At 30.5% G+C, this 19385-nt stretch overlaps 1 protein-coding gene across 1 annotated transcript in view; it reads right to left on the reverse strand.

The window, feature by feature from the left end:
* boi (brother of ihog) overlaps positions 1 to 19385 on the reverse strand; it is a 69663-nt gene that overhangs the window by 3437 nt on the left and 46841 nt on the right. Inside the window, exons 3-14 of the mRNA XM_014435297.2 lie at positions 15740 to 15957; positions 12097 to 12295; positions 11795 to 12007; positions 10210 to 10428; positions 9697 to 9852; positions 7955 to 8122; positions 6087 to 6191; positions 5670 to 5898; positions 5282 to 5447; positions 3795 to 4014; positions 2653 to 2832; positions 1950 to 2116 (exon numbers count right to left, since the gene is read on the reverse strand). Of these exons, the coding sequence (XP_014290783.1) occupies positions 1950 to 2116; positions 2653 to 2832; positions 3795 to 4014; positions 5282 to 5447; positions 5670 to 5898; positions 6087 to 6191; positions 7955 to 8122; positions 9697 to 9852; positions 10210 to 10428; positions 11795 to 12007; positions 12097 to 12295; positions 15740 to 15957 (2240 nt within the window). The remainder of the gene's footprint in view (positions 1 to 1949; positions 2117 to 2652; positions 2833 to 3794; positions 4015 to 5281; positions 5448 to 5669; positions 5899 to 6086; positions 6192 to 7954; positions 8123 to 9696; positions 9853 to 10209; positions 10429 to 11794; positions 12008 to 12096; positions 12296 to 15739; positions 15958 to 19385) is intronic.

Consider the following 19385-nt stretch of genomic DNA (forward strand, 5'->3'; position numbering starts at 1 on the left):
ATAAAACCACTTTTTATAGCTTTTTCAGTTTTTGGTTTGTATCACTCTTACCTAAATCAAAGAGGAATAAAATCTGGGTCGATCGTACATTTAATTTAGTTCAGTGGTTTGGTCAGAAACGGCAGTTTAATATAAGAAAATTTTGACTGAATATGTATTTTCCTCTTTTCCTCAAGTTACCACGCCTCTAGCTCAAAAGTGGATATTCCAAATGAGAAATTTCAAATAACTAAATTTGTAGGTCATAAAATGCGTTTAGAGCTTTAGAATTAGAGTTTAGAACTCCTGGAACAAACCTTCAGTTAGTAGTATTACAGCAATGAATGCAGAACAAACTGTAATACACAATTGGCATGACCATGCAAACAATAAAGTTTCAAAACATCCCTTCAATATAGTTGTATTATTGACTGATCTTCAAGATCCACAAAAATATTTATCTTTAACAGTCCAGAAAATGTTATATATATAGTCCTGATAGTTTTCAGTTATATTAATAAGAAAAAAAACGAGAGTTTTTTAGTTACTGCATGCTTTCATTCGGTGCTAAAGCATATCAATATACCATATACTTTTTTCTCAAAAATAAATTAGTCGACCTTATGCTAAAGAACAATAGTCTTAAAATACCAGTTTCCATTTTCAAAAAACAACTGTGGTTGAACAGGTTAGTGAGCCAGGATCCAAGTCTACTGTGAAGTTATACTTTGGCAACAGTGACAAATCACAAAAAGAAAATTGTCTAGATCTCTTATAGAGAGCGCTTTCAAAACCTTATTTCAACTGTTTAGTTCTAAATGTCAGTGACCTTTCACAAGCTCTCCAAGATCTGCTGAACAATATATATAAGCATGCTCTTGCACAAAACAATATTGTAACAAAACAAAAAAAACAAACTGGCACCTTCTGAAAAAATGGAATGAAATCCTCAGTCATTTGTGCTAATTATAGAAGTCATACATCTACTAATACTAATTTGAGGAAGAAATTTTACTACTTGAAACTCCTCCATATGACAAGAAAGTGGATGTCGAAGAAGAAGGAACTAATTTTGATACTATCCAAGATTAAGAGCTGGAATACATCGAAAAGCCCATTCCTGCACCATCTTAAGTCAACCAATGTGAATTTAAACTTGATAAAAATTTTTCATTTAAAAAGTAGGAAAACTCTCAGTATAGTTTTTGATGCTCTAAATTTTTTTAGAAAATTTACATTCCTTGTTTGATGAACCTTCTCAATTTCGAAATCATCAGGTACTTTCATTTGTCAGAAAAATATATTTTGCTGAATCAATTTAACCAAGAAAAGATAAGAAAAAATAGAGAGATTCACTCATACTGCCTTTACTTTTTAATGTGCTTGTTGGTATAATGATTGATTATTTACTAACTCATTAATAAATGAATTTACTATTACGTTTTGATTTTTAGGTCCATAATAGATTTGAATTACATTAAAATTCAATGTTGTATACTAAAATTAACGCTAAACATGATATTACAAAATAGCCACTAGCAGATAAATATCATTATGACAACTTTTAGTTTTTGGTATGTATCTATTTATAGGAATGAGCAAATTTAGGTGTGCTCTGATCACAGCAATTGATGCTCTACAACTTATATTATTTAATATTTTCAGTTTAAATTACTGTTTTTCAGCTACAACAATGTTTAAATAGGCAAAATACACTTATCAATCAAATTAGTAAAATTTACTTACTTTTGACAGTTGAATGTGAATATGCCATTTAATATTTAATGATAAAGAACATTTTTTGGCTTCCAAAAGTTTGGTTTAATTTAGAAACCATTGAAAACTTATATTTCTCTTATCTGGAATGCCTAAAGCAGATTAAAATCATTTCCTGCTTTTTCTGAATCAATTGACACCCAGAGTCTAACTTGACTGGGCTATTGTTAGATAAAGATAGAATATTGGCTTACTTTATCCTGATGAGAGTCAGCTAATGGATTATTGGTAATATTGATGGAACACGGGATGAAGCCATTGGTGACTGCCCTTCCATGAGAAAACCCATTTAAAGCTACTGGTTCTAATTGCTGTATTGTTAGTCCACCTTCAACACCACTCTTATCACATCCATCTCCACCTGTTGACACATTTCCATATCATAAAATAGAAGCTATATAATCAATTTTGTAATACTGTAAGATAAAGAAATATATATATATTTAAATTTATTTTCAAGTCTAACAGGTACACATACCATATATGATACTCCATGCATATTCAACTATCAGCTAATCTATATATTAAAATTGTCTCTAGACTTGTTGGCGTTTTGATTGGTTGAAAATCCAACATTTCCACTGGAACTTAGCTAATCCCTGATCCCTATGAGCTTCCACAAACACAGTCAGTTTTGGACCTGCATGGAGCCGTTTGTTTGGGACTTTATGGTGCAAAAAGTCGAGCCTACTTGTAGGTTGTGTTCTGATAGTAATAATTATAATTACTGTTTTTTCAAGACTAAGGTTACTAGCAATGTTGAAGCTGTTAGTGGAAAATACATGTGCTGGTTCAAGTTGATTGTTCACTTGGCACCATAATAATTATTAGAATTTGATTAATAATGAAAGATAAACAAGAGTTAAAACTAATTTAAAAAAATTAAAAGGAACATACCATGGTCTTGTTGGGCAGCAGATCGCCTGTAGCAAATGCAGATCCCACCAGCCAAGGTGCAAATGAGAGCAAGCCCAGATATAACAGCACCAAGTACTAAATACAGTTGGCCATGGGACGATTTGTCTCCAAGCCCACTTGCCTCCACCACCTCTGGTGCTGTCGTCGCATTTATCTCTTCTGCAGACAAACATATAACATATTTTAGACTAAATAATAATGACAATACAACTAACTATTACATAACATAATTCTATAATGTACCATCTAAATATATAAGATTTACAGTAATGACCATAAATATTAAATAACTACAACTGGCATGGGGATGACTTGGAACACACCTTAAAATAATTCAATGAAACTAAAATTCTTTAGCTCTATAAAATATTCACAATCCAACTTCAATTGGTTTGAAATTTACTTTTATGTTCTATTTTTTTTTTTTTTTTTTACCCCAAAATTGATTATAATAGGTACTTTAAAAAGAAAAATGAATGGTAAAAGTGTTCGATGCTGCAAGATTTCTAAATAATCATGATGTTTATTGAAAACTTAAATCAGAAAAAAATAACATTTACTGATAACTACAGTTCAAATAATAACTAAAGACAAAGAGATACATCTAAATGAAATAAAAAGAACATCTACAATGCATATGACAATAACTTTTATATTTTTTGTTGAATAGGATTAGACTACTAGAGGACAACATAAATGGGACACAACCTGACATAAATGGGAGGACCACATCTTAATTACTCCATGAAATAGAATCTAGGACTGATGCAAAGATACTAAAACATATGCTATTCAAACAAAACATCTTGGTGAATATGGTTAGGTATGTAAGAACTGAAAAGAACTTCCCAACATTTTTAATATAAGTCAAACAAAGACAAACACATACCAGTCCCAAACATTATAGCTCTTTATGTGTTTCCTGGATTGGATATTTACTCAATAATCAGCAAAAAATTCCTGATGACTACAGGAAACATTGCGACATAGGAGAATATTTGTATTTTTCAATGTATAAGTTATTAAGTATTACTTTTACGGCAACTGATGCTAATGTAATAATAATATGGTAATATAAAATTATGTAATGTGAAAATATTATAGTGCAATTATAAACTTACTGAGAGTCTTAGCAGATATTATCACAGAAAAGTCGGATGCTGCACGCACAGTGAATGATTGCATCTTAATGTCATAGTGAGTATCTGGAGCAAGGTGACTCAGCAAGTAAGATCTTGTATTCTGCCCCTCAGCAGTAGCTTTAATGTAGTCGCCAGCACTTGTTGTCGCTCGATAATAAACATAAAAACCATCAACTGGAGCCAATACTGAGTTCAAGTACTAAAAACAAGATGAATTACATTACTTATTTACATCATCAGATTTCAATATTATTTTTAACAACTATTAATTATTTATAAATTTTATTATTTAAACATGAATTTTTGAATTAGAATACAGAAAATTTTGTTTAATAAGGACTTTTATTTTTAAAAATATTTTTATTATATTTCCATGTTGATAAACATTGTACATTATTCTGACTCATGAGTTGAATATTCTGTAATCTTATTTGTTCTGATTTCAATATTATATGCCTGATAAATGAATTAAGCCAACATGAATTTTGGCTTATAGACATTGATGTTTTATTAAATCTACTTAACTAATAAAAGAAAGTATGGTATTAGCAGATAAAGTTTGCTTTTGAAGAAACTAGGACGATATTTTGGATTTTAAGCAAAATGTTTACACTTTTTTCTATTCTTCCAAAATAACTCCAAAACTGATAAAAAAAAAAGTCATAATGTTTTTTAAAGTATATAAAATTTTTAAGTTGAAACCAAATTGTGTTCCATATGATTATTACTCTTCATAAATCGACCATTCTCTCCATATAATCTAAAAATTTCATAATTGTCAATAATTTGGTGAAATATGGCCAAACATATTTGTTCTACAAGAAAAGTTAGTAGAATGAATTCAAAGTAAATTTAATTTTCTTTTATTTCAGCTCATAAGAGAATGTTTATTCTTAATGGTTCTCTTAAAAATGACAAAGAACCTAATTTACTTTATTAAAATTTAATTTTTATAATTTGAAAAGTTTTTTCAATTTTTTTTTGTTATTAGACATTTTTAAGAGAAGCATTGAGGCTAAACATACTCTTATGGGCTCAAATGAAAGCCCATTGAATTTACTTTAAATTCATTTTACTTGACTGCTCTGGTGAAACTAATATTTTTGACAATATTAGACAGAATTAGAAACAAACAAATTTTTTTTTACATTTCACGAAAAATGTTGTTCCATTTAGGAAGAAAGTATATAAAAAAGTAATGATCATGAACAATTCATTTTAGCTTTAAAAAATTATATGACAGGCTATCCTATCAGGTGTATAGTTTTAAAGTTATTTAATAACAACTGAAAAAAAAAGTCCAAAGATTTTGCTGAACAACCAAAATATCATTCTAGTTTCTAAAAAAGCAAAAAATGAAAATTGTGGTTATTATTTGATGTATAGAAACAAAATTCAATAGTTAAAATATATAAAAAAAAAAATCTTTACTTTTTATAACTTGTGTTATCAGTATTTAAACTCACCTCCCAGTGGATTCGTATAGATGTTGGGGATAGACTTTCAGCATAAGTCAGGTTTGGAGGGAAAAATGGAGTTTCATCATTCGAAGGGCCACGGTTGAGGTGAAATTTACTTGAAGTCCTGCCAAGTTTGTTGTCGTTGTTGGAGTAGACAGCAGCAATCCTAAATCTATACAAAAATAAATAATAAAAATAAGTAATGTCAACATGATACATAAATAATTATTTTAACAAGTGAAATACTCATTTATGTCGAAAGAGTTAAAAATATGAGATCATTACGCCTAGTATATCTTTCCAAAAGAATTTCCTTTTTTAGCTCATTACTTATTTTAAATGAAAATATTGAAAAGAAATAGTTTTTTTTTTTCAATATAAAAAATGTACTAACCTGTAATGATGACCTGTGATGAGCCCATCCACCTCGTAACTATTAATGTGAGGCTGGATATCTTCATTTGAAGTCATCCATTGCCCATGTTTGCCACTTGAATCCAGATCCTGATACTGCACTTTAAAAAACTGGATTGGCAGGCCAGGGTTTGGTGGAACTGACCAGCGTACCATTACTGACTTATTACTCAGTCTAGTGATGTTTGGTCTCGTTGGCGGAATCATTACTAGCACAAAAAACAAGAAATTAAAGATCTATTGAAAGATATAATCTCCTATTAAGGAGATGAAAATATTCAAAATTAATGATTTTAACACATTGTGTTTTGTCAATAATACTTAATGTTCTCATTACAGTCAAGAAAATATTGTAAGAATTCTAACTAAAATTCCAAAAATAATACACTGTAATTACCATTGTTGCGATGTTTCTTTTCTCTTCTTCTATCTTTACTTTTTCTGGTATGATCTTTTTTCCGTCCACGTCCAGGTCCTGGTGTTGTGGATGATTCGCTTTGTTCTACCAAGATTATAAAAAAAAAAAAATGAATAATTTCCTTTTAAATTATTAATTAGAAAAATTATTATAAAATAGTATTTACAGGTAACAGGTTAGTTTGACTTGAAAGCTTTATTAATTTATATGCTATTAGAATCTTTTATCATTATTCTTATTTCTAATATGAGGTCGAAAAAACAATTTGATTTGTCAGTAGTTGTTTATTTGAAATAGATAGACTATTAAATCTCTTTATTTCATTTGAACTTTTTATTATATCATTGCTATATTCTCTAATAATGCATGAATTGATATCAACAATGTCAGCTTTAAAATTCAGTAAATTATACAGGAAAAGTTATCATAGTAAATTAATCTCAAATAATATATCTGTTTAAATGAAATTTGATTGAATAAACAAATAAATAAATCACTAAAGAAAAACCAGAGAAAGTTTCAAGTCAGCTTAGGTCAGCAGAGTGTTCACAAGTTCCCTTACAAAATATCAATCTAAAATAGATTTATGAGCAAAGTTTCATAACTATTTGCAAAGTTGAATAAGTTATTGGTGGATTCATTATAATGAGCAAAATTTAATTAAAATTAAAATTTAAACTAATAAATTAATCAATTTCAAATTATTCAAAAAATAATAATTGTATTCTTCATTTAATTAAAATGAAATACTTAAATTTGACGGTCGAGCATGATTCTGACCAAATCATCTCCCTAGACACACTATTGGTCTAGTAACAGTACTTTCTAATAAGGTACTGTACACCAGACCCTTCATGGATTGTAGCAGTACAGATTTAATTTTACGAGTTCACTGGAATAGATAGTGAGAGCCATCATGAAAGCTCTATGCTGGATAGCAAGTTTCACAAAAACTATTGGATTAATACAACAGATTTATGGAGTGCCTTGGCTGCCATTGATAGCCCGTGGCCAAGCAATTCCTTAAATTAGAGTAATTCTAAAAATAAGAAGGGAAGTAAAAAGTTAAGCTATACCTATTGGTTCTAGCTCATTGGGGAATCTTGAGTAATTTAAAACTAACCAAGCAGCTGATTGAACTAGAAAGGGAGGGAAAAGTATCAGAAATAACAAAATTAAACTAGATCTTCAAAGAGGTCATCACCCAAATGTAGAAAGCGAGACAACATCCCACAGTAAGTAAAATACTTGGAGCAAAAATGCACACAATTTGAAAAGATAAGAAAACCAATTGGATTATCACAAACTTTGAGCAAAATACTGGTGAATAAAATAATATTCTTTATTTGCCATGGGTCAAGTTTCTTTAGAAGAACACAACAGGAAAGAAAAATTGGGCTTTAGTGCCTTAGCATGAAAGAAAATCGACAAATGAAAATATAAATATTGCAACAATGCATTATAATAATTTATTCTAAAATTATTAGATAGATATGAATATGGTATTGGACATTGAAAGCTGTTCTTCCAAGATGGTAAAATTTAAAATATGATATGAGATTATTGGAAATATTTAACCAAATAAAATAATGAAATAACAATAAATCAAAAGGTAACTTCACAGAAAAATTAATTGAAATAATGATAATGAACTATAAGAGCAAATAACATTTAGGTACAACAGGAGTGCCAAACCCAAAACCTTGCCATAGTGTGGTGGGGCATCAGAATTGGCATGCTGGTGGTCAGTAGGTTGGCTTAATTATGTTATCTAAAAACACATGAATTACTCATCCTAAAAATTTAGAGATAAATAAAATAATTTAATATTGACCCGATAAACTTACCATTACTATCAATTTCCGGGAGGTAAGGGGGTGGATCTCCTGCTGTGACTTGAGTAGGTGATACCTGAATCATGGCAGCACCGAATGTGACACCTGCAGCATTTGTTGCGAAGCATTGGTATATCCCAGCGTGCTTCTTCTGAATTTTTTTAATTATGAGGTTACCACCTACAATTGAAATCATATAATAATCAAATTGAATATATTAAAAAAAAAAAGAAGATGTACAAACTTCTATTAGATTATAATTTTAAACGTTTTGGTAATCAGAATAAAAATATTACAACTATTTATAATATATTATAAATTCAGTTTATAATAACTTGACAGTATTACTTGTTATTTATAGTATTTGGCTTTAAAACTAGGTTCATCCATTATATATTTTTCTACAGGTAAAATAAAAACATTCTATAAATAAAAAAAAATTCACTATTTTTCATGGGTCGCTGACAAATTCCAACCAATATTATTCAAATCTTTTGGTGTTATCAACTTTGTTATTAATCATGTTAACAATGAAAATATGAGTAGCTTAGTGACTAACATGGCCAGGTCCACTTAGCAACAGTTTTCAGGAGATTAAAAAAACTGCATTTTACCAAAACAACAAAAATGAAATAGTAAACACTCAACCAAAAGTTTAGTGAAGTTTTTGGAAATCACATGGTCCAAATACTCTGCTGTGATGTGATTCGGTTGACCTGGCTGTGTTTAAAAATAAGAGCTTGTGGGTCATTTTTTTTTCTAAATAAGCTATGTGTTTGAATGCATTTCAAAAATTTTTTGGGCCTTTTTTTTACAAAAAGCTTTAGTATTGGATGGAAGATGAAACTAGTATATGGAAACAATATCTATAGCATTTTGTCAAAAACATTGACCTTGCTGTTTAACTGAGCTAGTCATATAATGGTTGTTTGGGATTTATAAAAAATATTAATTATAGATTAGTTTAGAGGGAAAATAGATATAAACACCCTTTTCAAAATAAAACATTTTTATTTATTATCAGAAATTATTCACATTGTATTGCAAATGATATTTGAAACTTAAGGAAGTGATAGTAGGACCTTAAGTACATAAAACTTCAGCAGAACTAGGATTAAATTGTGTGTTTTTAAAGATTGCCACATTTTTTTTTTTTTTTTATAATAGGAAGCAATAACCTACTTCAGTTAGGTAATTATGCATTGTGGCATAGTAAACTAAATAAACTTTTGTAAGTTTATAACAGAATTCATCTTTGTTAAAATAGTTAGACGGGGGCTTTAAAGTGACTAAATAACACCAAGTTTTGTGTCCATTCATGGATTATTTGTATTTTTTTTTTTATAAGCCTCCTACAATACTACTGATAGTTCCTCTTGTAAAGAAAAACTTCCTTGTTTAATAAATACTAAATCACCATGTTGATTAAATTTGACTGATATTGATTATGGTACATTACAAATGTATACTTATGTTTTTTCTTTTTTTTTTTTATAGATAGAAACTTTCATTTATAAGAGTAAATATAATATATATATTGAAGGATCTTTGAGGAGTTTGAAACAGGTTAATCACAAACCAACTATTCCTGGCTTTAAAATCTTGTAATATATATAAATGTAAAGAAATGGATGCAAATTATTTTGAAACCAAAGGATTCATTTCTACCATTATCACCATTTTTACGATCTGATGTTGTAATATAAACTATTAATTTCCTAATGCATATAATTTTTTCTCACTAAGTTGCTTACCCTGAGGCGTTATGTGGCTGTCATTAAGAACGGATTCACCATTAAGAAACCATGTGATGTTGGGAGTTGGAGAACCTGTTGCTTCACATGTCAGCTCCGTGTCACTGTCTTCTTCTACTACAGCATTGCTTGGGCCTTTGCTCACCATTGGAGGAACTGTTCAGATCATTATTACATTAGTAGATTACAGGGTTTTTCAAACAATTAAAATTAAAAAAAGAATCAAAAAAATATTTGATACTTTATGCTATCTAAAAAATGTATGGAACAAAACTTAATATTCTATAAATCTTAATAAACAATCTGAAACCTTCAATTGCAATTGATACCTAAATGAAATTAAGGGTAAAAGGTAAATAGTAATTTTCCTTATAAGTTAGGTAGAGGTTAATAAGTAAGGTATTGATACTAACAGATATTTAAAGCAGGAAATAACAGTGTCAATGTAGGCTTTTAACAATCATACAGTAAAACTAACGAAATAATAGGAACATAATGAAATGAAAATCAGACCTTGTACATCAAGCGTAATCAGCTGAGCAATCATAGGTGGGACCCCATTCTTGAGTTCGCAAACATACTGCCCCTGGTCTGCCAGCTGGACACTGGCTATCCTGAGGCCTCCTGGAATTTGCTCACTCCTTCCAATTGGTAAGTCACTATTGACTCTTCTCCAGCTGACAACTGGAACTGGATTACCAATCCCACAGCACTCCAAGCTAATGTTCTGTCCTATTAGTTTTAGAGAAGATTATGATTAAAAATCTTGAAAAGTTAAAAGATGATGAAAAAATAGAAGTATGTTAATAGCAAAAAGAGGTCATAAAGAAATAAAACAATGAAATTTAGTGCTTGCAACTGAAATAGCTTAAAAGAAAAGGCAATATAGACTTTCTAGCTTTTTAAAATCAATATCTAGAATAAATCAATTTACAATACAGTTATCAAAATAAACAATGGCTATCATACTTTGCATTACGTTACCCAGATGGCCGCTATTCTATATGTAATACTTCAATGTAATAGCGAAACCAAGGAAGAAAATACTATTTATGAAAATACTACATTTGAAATTAAGGTTCATTAGGTCAGAGGTAGTGTATCCTTCAGATAAATCCAACTAAATATCTTGACAAAGAAATGAAATTATTTCCAATTTAAGATGATAGTAAGTTATTAAAGAAAGAGAAAACTTTAATTTTTGTATAGATTTCCAAAGCTATGACAGTGCATATATTTATATGTGCCCAATGGAATACAAATATAATGCAGTACAATCAAAAAGTTAGGTATAACTGTATAAATGATATATTTTTTAATCCTAATTTACTTTTCTTATTTATATCTTTTTTCATTTTTCTCGGGTTACATTTCATTAGTGTATTACTAAATTAAACAGAGTAATAATTAGTCCAACTTTACCAACCCTCTGATTCACATAACTGTGCATTACCAATCTGTACTAACAGAAAAAAAAACATTTTGATTGATGTAGTTTGTGGAAAGAGTAAAGTAAAGAAACTAATAATGATTATTAATAAGTATTTTTGGTATACCGTGGAACAAAACACGTAATTATAAGTAATTATGGTGTTTCCTTTGAGAAAATTCAAATAAATATTTTTCTCTAATTTGAAAAAATAGAATAGCCTTTTCTGATTTCTTCTACTTCCCTAATAATTGAAGGATGCCCTTCTGAAATGAAAGGAAATTGTTTCCCATCGTTCAATTGCAGTGGGATTACTGCAAAACTTATTGAGGGAGGAGACAAAATTAGTGTTTATATATATTCCCTCTGCATTGCCAGTATTTACCTCATTCAAGTCGTTCATTTGATCTATTCAATGTAAAATTCTGAAATTGTGTTTATTAACTTTTGACAAATATATACAAAATAGTTTATTTCAAATAAAGCTCACCAGCAGATTTTTTTATACTGAGTTTTTCATAATAACCTAAAAATAATAAGTAAAATACAGCCCATTAAAATGCTACTTGTAAATGTACCATAGACCTTTTATTATAAAATTAAATTATCTTTATTTCTTGTCCTCAAAGAAAAATCTAAATAAAAATTAAAATCAATAAACATACTGACCTGCTTGAACAGTGTACTTTGTCTGGGGCTGGTATAAGAAGCGAGGTGATCCCGACTCATTTGATTTCTCCACCTTCAGAATCACTTTCATGGGAGAGTTGATTACCATCCCAGTGATATAGTTTGTAGCAGTACAGGTATAAACACCTGAGTCTTTAGCTGTGACGTTTGGAAGTATCAGAGTACCAGTGGTAGCCAAAGTGTTTGAAGATTCTGTAACAGAAATTATTTCGTTATATTTCTTGTTGAGAGAAGTTTTTAAAGCATTATTCCTCCTGAACTGAAGTATGATAGACACTGACCTGGCATTATGGTACCGTCTTGGAGATACTGAATGACAGCCGGAGGTTTGGAAACTGGAGGAGGGCAGGCAATGGCGACTGTATTACCAGGAGTCACCCGGACCTCCTTCTGCGGCTGGTAGAGGAATGGCTGCAATTCTGCCAGAGTCAGTCTAGCTGGGGTTGAAGCTAGGGCAGAAGCTCCAAACCAAGCAACGCACTGAAAGCATAACTATTTTAAAGCATCTGCTCATATTGTCATATTTATCATGACAAATCATCAAATCTCTTATATTTTCCTGTACAATCCTTACAGTAGAAATTTTAAGTATCTAACTTATCTAATTTGAAAATATTATATCAACTAGAAAATATCTCATAATTATTATATAAAACAGTACTACACAGCATATGCAAAACTCGATTGATCACAACCCTCTTCTTTTTTTTTATATATATATATTTCAGAATGAAACTTGGTAGGCCTTAGTTATAGTGAATAGAACTTAATTCACTAAGTTCATAAGAAACTTATTTTGGTACTGAAGTCCACTTGTAACTTCTTCCAGTTTTTCTCCAGTGCAGTTACCTCAAGAGGTATTTCCAATGGTAAGAAGTATTTTCAATGAACGATTTTATAATTCAAAAATGACTTATGAAGGGGTTGATCGCCAAAAACCGCTAAAAAGTTTTTGACGGACTTTAACGAGTGGTGGAAAAATAGTGCGGAATAACGGATAAACTTGATCGAGAATTCCATTTCTCGTAAGAATTCGCCACCATAATTTGAATATTCTCTGTCGAATGATACTCATTTGGTTGTCCTGATGAGAACATACTTTTTTACGTTTTTTGATAATTTGCGCCTTTGAGATGAGTCATATAGGGAGGGAAAGATTACAGATATAAAATTATTTTAGAATTAAATTATCAACGGGGATCTTTCATTGAAAATGTCCCTTTCCATTGGAAATTCCAAGGTTAAGTGTGTAGGAGAAAAACTGACTGAGGTTACAAAGCCGACTTCACTACCAAAAGAAACTTCATCCCAACGACTTATACCAACTAAATTTCATTTCGAAATTCTCAAACCTCGAGAAAAAAATGGGGTGTCAATTGAGTCTTGATCACCGCGACCATTATAAATATACAAGAGTAGAATTGTAATTCGGCAGGTGCTCATTGCTAATGATGAGCCTGAGAACAGCTGCCTTCTTCGGGAAGATCGCTCGAGCTTCACCTTGAGAGGTCATCACCATAAGGTCTCATTAGACAGGTCCGCTCAGGAACGAGCATTGGCCCAATGGCGGTGCTAAATATCTACAAAGCCAAGAACGCACTGGGGTTCTTTGTCGATTTATCTTTTGATTCAGAATGTATTCATTTTTCGGCCTTAGCCCAGAGGCAACTCCAACTCAAATCTGTGTCCACACTAAGAGTCATGTTGTTATTAAGTCCAAAGAAAAATTACGGAGCAATTAGCTCTCGTGAGAGCACAAAAAGGAACCTCTTTCAACCATTTTTAATTAAGAACTCACAATGTTTCAAAATAATAGTGTTAGAAAATTTGTATCTTAGAAAATTAATCGAACAGTTAAGGAATAAAGTGAAATACGCAACTTTTAATCCAAGCAGAGACCAATAAAAGTCAATGACAACTTAAAAAATTAAATCATTATCACTACAACTCATGAAGGGTCAGGGGTGCAGTACTTTCTCAGGAAATACTGTTACTAGACCTAAGGTTCTGCAAGGAGGTTCATCTTAGGTCAGTTTTTCAATCCTTCATAGCTTCTGACATAACACAAATTGAAAATAAATCGTTCTTAGTCATGGTTTGAAGATACTTCGGTTATTTTAAAAATATTTCATCTTCAGATTATGACTAAAAAAAATATTTTTTATAAATAAACCTTGGATCATCCCCTATTGTACCTTGGGCTGTGACTTTACCTTGTATAATATTTATATAAATGGGACTTACAATTATGAATGATTACTACAAAACACAAAATAAATAAGAAACTACATTAAATGATAAGCAGAATACATAAAAAATATTAAAACAGCCTATATCTTCATATTAATCTACATTAACTTTATAGTCTTTTTACTAAGAATTATTGAATTTCAAATCTTGAAAAATAATCGGGGAAGTTGCTTGAATTACAGAGGAGGCGGGGTTAATTGATTGTTAACTTTGATTTATTGGGCTTGCTAAAGTTACAGCAGTCATCCGTAGTACAATGATAATATGACATTGTCTATAAGGTTTAGATTTTTAGCAAATTATTAAGGTATACTAATGAGAGCTTACATTCATTATTAGCTAAAAATATTACCAAGAATAAAACAATTGATTATGTTGAGTGAATATACACATGTTTCTTGATACAAATTTTTGAAGTGTAGTAAAGAAAAATTACTTTTCCAACCCAAACCTAAGTTCATTCTGAAATCTTTATTGGTTGACACAAAAACCTCCCTGGTAATGTTTTTTTTTTTACGTGGCATAATAGTCCAAGACTCCAAGAGGAGAAAAAAATCATTTACTTCACTACACTTTTTAATTACATTAATGAAAACTATGTATAATTAATAGTCAAAAGTGATGAGTGTGCCAAGTATAGGTAGGAGGAATAAAAAATGGCGGTTGTTACCAAACGGTAAACAAAATATTTTTTCACTCAGAGCTCCATATCTTTAAAACTACCTACGACACTAGAAAACTTAATAGAACAACATTTGAAGTAGAGTAAATTTTCTAAAATATGAGGCCCAATAGAGCTATATACGTTCAATAGTTCCCGAGATGTAGTTTTTCAAAACCAACATACTATAAAAAATGCACTGAAATATCAATAGTTAGTGAATTTATTTATGGCCTATTAAACTAGCTTTAATATGCGAGCTAATAGACATCTGTCCGTCAATTTGAGATATAGATCTCCTTAAATAACTTTGGATAATACTGATTTTTCTGAGCTTTGTCTATAAAATGTTGCTCTTTAAAAAACTGTATCCCGGGAATTATTGAACGTAAATAATTCTATGAGGCCCATATTTTAGAAAATTTACTTTACTTTAAATTATGTTATATTAGGTTTTCTAGTGTTGTTGACAGTTTTAAAGAATGGAATAAAAAAAAAAAAAAATTGGTGATCTTTGGAAGCAGTGGCATGCGCAATCCCCAGCGCACTACCCCACTGCTCCCGCACCCCGTATGCCAGAAATTGCAAGGGAGGGGGATTAAAAAAAAAAAAAGTTTTAAAGAATGGAAGTCCGAAAGAAAAATCAACTTTTTTTCACGTTTTAAAATTTATATTTAAATATTAGGTGAATTTTTTATTTCCCTTACATATACTTGGCAGGCTCATCAATTTTGACTAGTAATTATACGTAGTTTTCATTATAATAATAAAAATTGGGGTGAAATAACTAATTTTTTTTCCTCGGGCTCTTGTACAATAACGTACAATATCTCTCCGACAATGAATGAGTATCATAGAAGTATAAGCAGGGCAGAGATACTTCACTGTGGATCTAATCAACAATTTTAAGGGATAGTGTGTTAAGAAACGTTTTGTTAGAAATTTATAAATTAAAAGTTAAAATCGAGTTCTAATACAGTTCATTGTAATGTTGACATGATACTAATAGATACCTGATAATCTCCTTCTTGCTTCTCGTCCTCGAACTTGACGAGGAGCCTGGAGGTGGAGGTGGGCCGAGGGGGCGGGGGCCTGTCCTGCTGTAGCCAGTGGTCGCCCTGCCGCCACCGGACCGACTCGGCCGGCACGTTCACTGAGCACTCGAAGACCACGTCGTCTCCGACAGGAGCCGTGATCGGTTCAGGCCACCTCACGAACCACAGCCCCAGATCTGCAAGTTTATTCAGGCTATTAATAACATCTTCAATATTAATTATATAGTAATATATTATTATATAATATATTATATCAACTGAAGCAGAAAAATATAAAACGCGCCAAGTTCCGCATGTGTGGAAAGCATTTTTATTCTAAATCCATCTAATTTCTGATCTCTGTCTGAAAAAAGTGCACTTATTCTGACTAACGGATTTTCACTTTTGATGCACACCCTAATGGAAGCAAAATCACTACTGACAAGTTTAACACAACAAATTCAGATTCAAGCAAGGAGAGAGGGAAAAATCTTTATCAAAAAAGTTGTGCAACCTAACTGTATTGGATGGTTAAATACACAGCATACATAAATCTAATAAAATATAGGAATAGTCGCGTAAATTAATAATATCTAATAGTAATATATGATTTTTTTTTCATCGTTTTTGTTCTTTTATTTTTAAATGTTCACTCTTAACCCAATATATCCTTCCTATTTTTTTTCTTTTGCCCTTCTTTACATAGAGTAAAAATAAAATATAAATAATATTTTTTTAAAATAAATAATAATATAAACTAACAGTATATTAGATTATAACAGATAAAAATAATTGATAAAAAGCAGTAACAAATATACATATATATAAAAAAGTAATAAATATATATAAAAAATAATGAATATTAGAAATATATAAAAAATATGCAAGAACAAAAAGAGGGCGATAGGATAAAGATCAGAAGCCGGTATTTGACCTCCTACAGGAAAGTTAGTGGGAGTAAAGATATAAAAAGTCCATATTGAAAATTCATTAGTTTTTATAGTATATGATGATAATAGGAATATGGAAGTCAAGAAGCAGCATAAAACTATTTATTTGTAACCGACATTTCGCCCCACTTGATAAAAAGGAGGACGTGGTAAACACACTCAAACATATATATTTATGAATAGAATATAAACGAAAAAAAGTTTAATAATGAGTGATAGAATTACAATATAATAATAATATGAAGAAGTAATAACAAATATTGTACAATCATTATTACAAATTTATTTATATTAATCGTGATAATAATAATAATTATATTAATATTTATGATTACAAATGTTATACAATTATACATATTGCTCTCACAGCCCTGTAAAGTAGGACGAAAAGTTGGTTACCAATATATGGTTTGTCTGCAATCTTCCTGACTGCCACAAGGACCATCTTCCGAAAAAGTTAAGTACGCATTTGAGTGAAGCCTGGTCAAGTATTTATTCGCAAACATTTGCTTGCAATGTTTCCCTCTACATTTGATGATTAGTGCTAATGACATACCGGCCACACAACTGGTACAATACCTACTATTTCGGAACATACTGGGCCAGGCTGGACACGAGTGCGGCTCTACCATAAGACTAGGAAATCTACTGAGAGGAACATATTTAAAACCAAAATCCAACTTTAGTGTTTCGTTCACCGCCGTCTGATAAAAAGAAAAAAGCAAAAAGAATTTGAAAAATTAAATTTACGTTTATTGGGAATGTGAGCTGTACTTCGAAAACGTATTTGAGAAAAGCAATGCTTACATGCAGATAGGAATGCAAGTAAGAATGGTTAAGAGTATTTGTAACAGGGTTGATTTTAAAATATAATACTAAGCATACGTTTTTGATTCCTAAACCCGTAGTTTTGTTATAAGTATTATGAAAATCTAATGGAAAACAAAGAGAATATCAAATTTTGTCAACCGGTTCACTTGAAACTCCATTATGATGCAACTGAAAATATATAATTCATTATTCACATACTTATCACATTATAAATAAAAAAAAAACACGTTCCAGCTAATTCTCCACACTTAATTACTTAAATATTTAGTGCATGAAGAATTTAGATGAATTAGAAGATTTTTTTTCTCAATTGGCAAAGTAATTGGAAAATAGATCACTAAAAACTATATCAACTCCAAGCCATCTTCCACTGACACTTCATGCATTGAAAATCAGCAAACGGACGCCCATGCATACCTGAAGCATCACGCAAATTAGTTGATATAACGTGAACGGAAATCCAACCTCTAGTTAGCATTCAGTCCTCAACCGAATGGCCTTATACCAATCCTTTTCTCACTAACCGTAGACGTCATTAGAAAATGAAGAGATAGTAATTATATTTGGTCTGATAAATTACAGACGGAATCAAATAAATGGAAAAGTAAATTTTAATTAGAACTATTTTAATCTTCAGATTTTCTTAATGTTCTTACAGAACAGTGGTTTAGATAACTAACATTTAATAACTTCTATGAGCTGTGCAGGATGGAAGATAACCTGAAAACTAAAATGCAGTAACATAAATGGAATCTAATGGAACGACGGAACTGTAAACGTTATGAGGGTAATTGTTAATTTTGAGCGGAAGATAGGAAATGCCAATAATTAAAAAATAAACAGCTGCCGCTGAAGCTCAAACAATGGCGATTCCTACATTAGAACGTCCACTTTATGCATATTCCAACGATTGTGGGTTTGGAACATTCTTGTTCATTTTTTGGTGCATAAATAAGTCAAAGTATTGGTGAATCAAAAAACAATTCATGGTTTTCCGTCTCAACGATGTCTTTATATAGTGAAAATCATGATTTTTTTTATTTCTAATGTACTCTTGCTGTAATATTTAAACTAAATACTGTAATTTTTTTTTTTACTAACCCATATACTGTAAAGGAAAGTATGGTTTTGATGAAAAGTTTTGAATTCGAGTTTTCGATGGAAGTCCCCTCAACTTAGCTCATAAACGAAATGTACGAATATGAAGTTTCATATTTAATGCGGGAATATGCCTAGGATATGACAGACATTTTTCCGGTAAAATCGAAGTGGCACTTAATAAAATCGATTTTCACTTTTTTTTTTATTTTCTCGAAAAAAGCTCGATTTTTATTAAATGCTTAAATGCCAATGTACAATTAAAAGGTCTTTAATAACAACTAGATTTTATCCTCATTGAAATTGTCTGTCAGGGCTTGGATAGCGAGTTTTTAAAAAACCAAATAGCAAATGGTTACAGGAAATAGGAAATAAGACCGATAACATAAGTCTCATTATTAGCTTGATATCGATACGAAAAAGTATCTACGAGTCGGAAATATATCAACCACATTCAAGTTTGGATATCATCATTGAGGTCATAAAAACTGAGAATGTTTCGTTTTTAAAAAATAAAAAGGAAAATTTAAAAAAATCCATATTCAGAATAAGAACGATTTGAGAGATGAAAATAATGACCCTGCCCCTCAAGAAATTTTTGTTTTTTATCTCTTATGGCATAAAACCTCATTGACATGAATCGCATAGAATTTAAAAAAAAAAAATAATAAGAGGCAATGTTTGAGCAAAAAAACATTGTATTCGACAATGAACGTTCTTAAAAAGGAGAGGAAAATATATATATA

This window comes from Halyomorpha halys, unplaced genomic scaffold (genome assembly GCF_000696795.3).
Source record: "Halyomorpha halys isolate HHAL.00 unplaced genomic scaffold, Hhal_1.1 Scaffold1558.1, whole genome shotgun sequence".
Classification (NCBI taxonomy): Eukaryota; Metazoa; Arthropoda; class Insecta; order Hemiptera; family Pentatomidae; genus Halyomorpha; species Halyomorpha halys.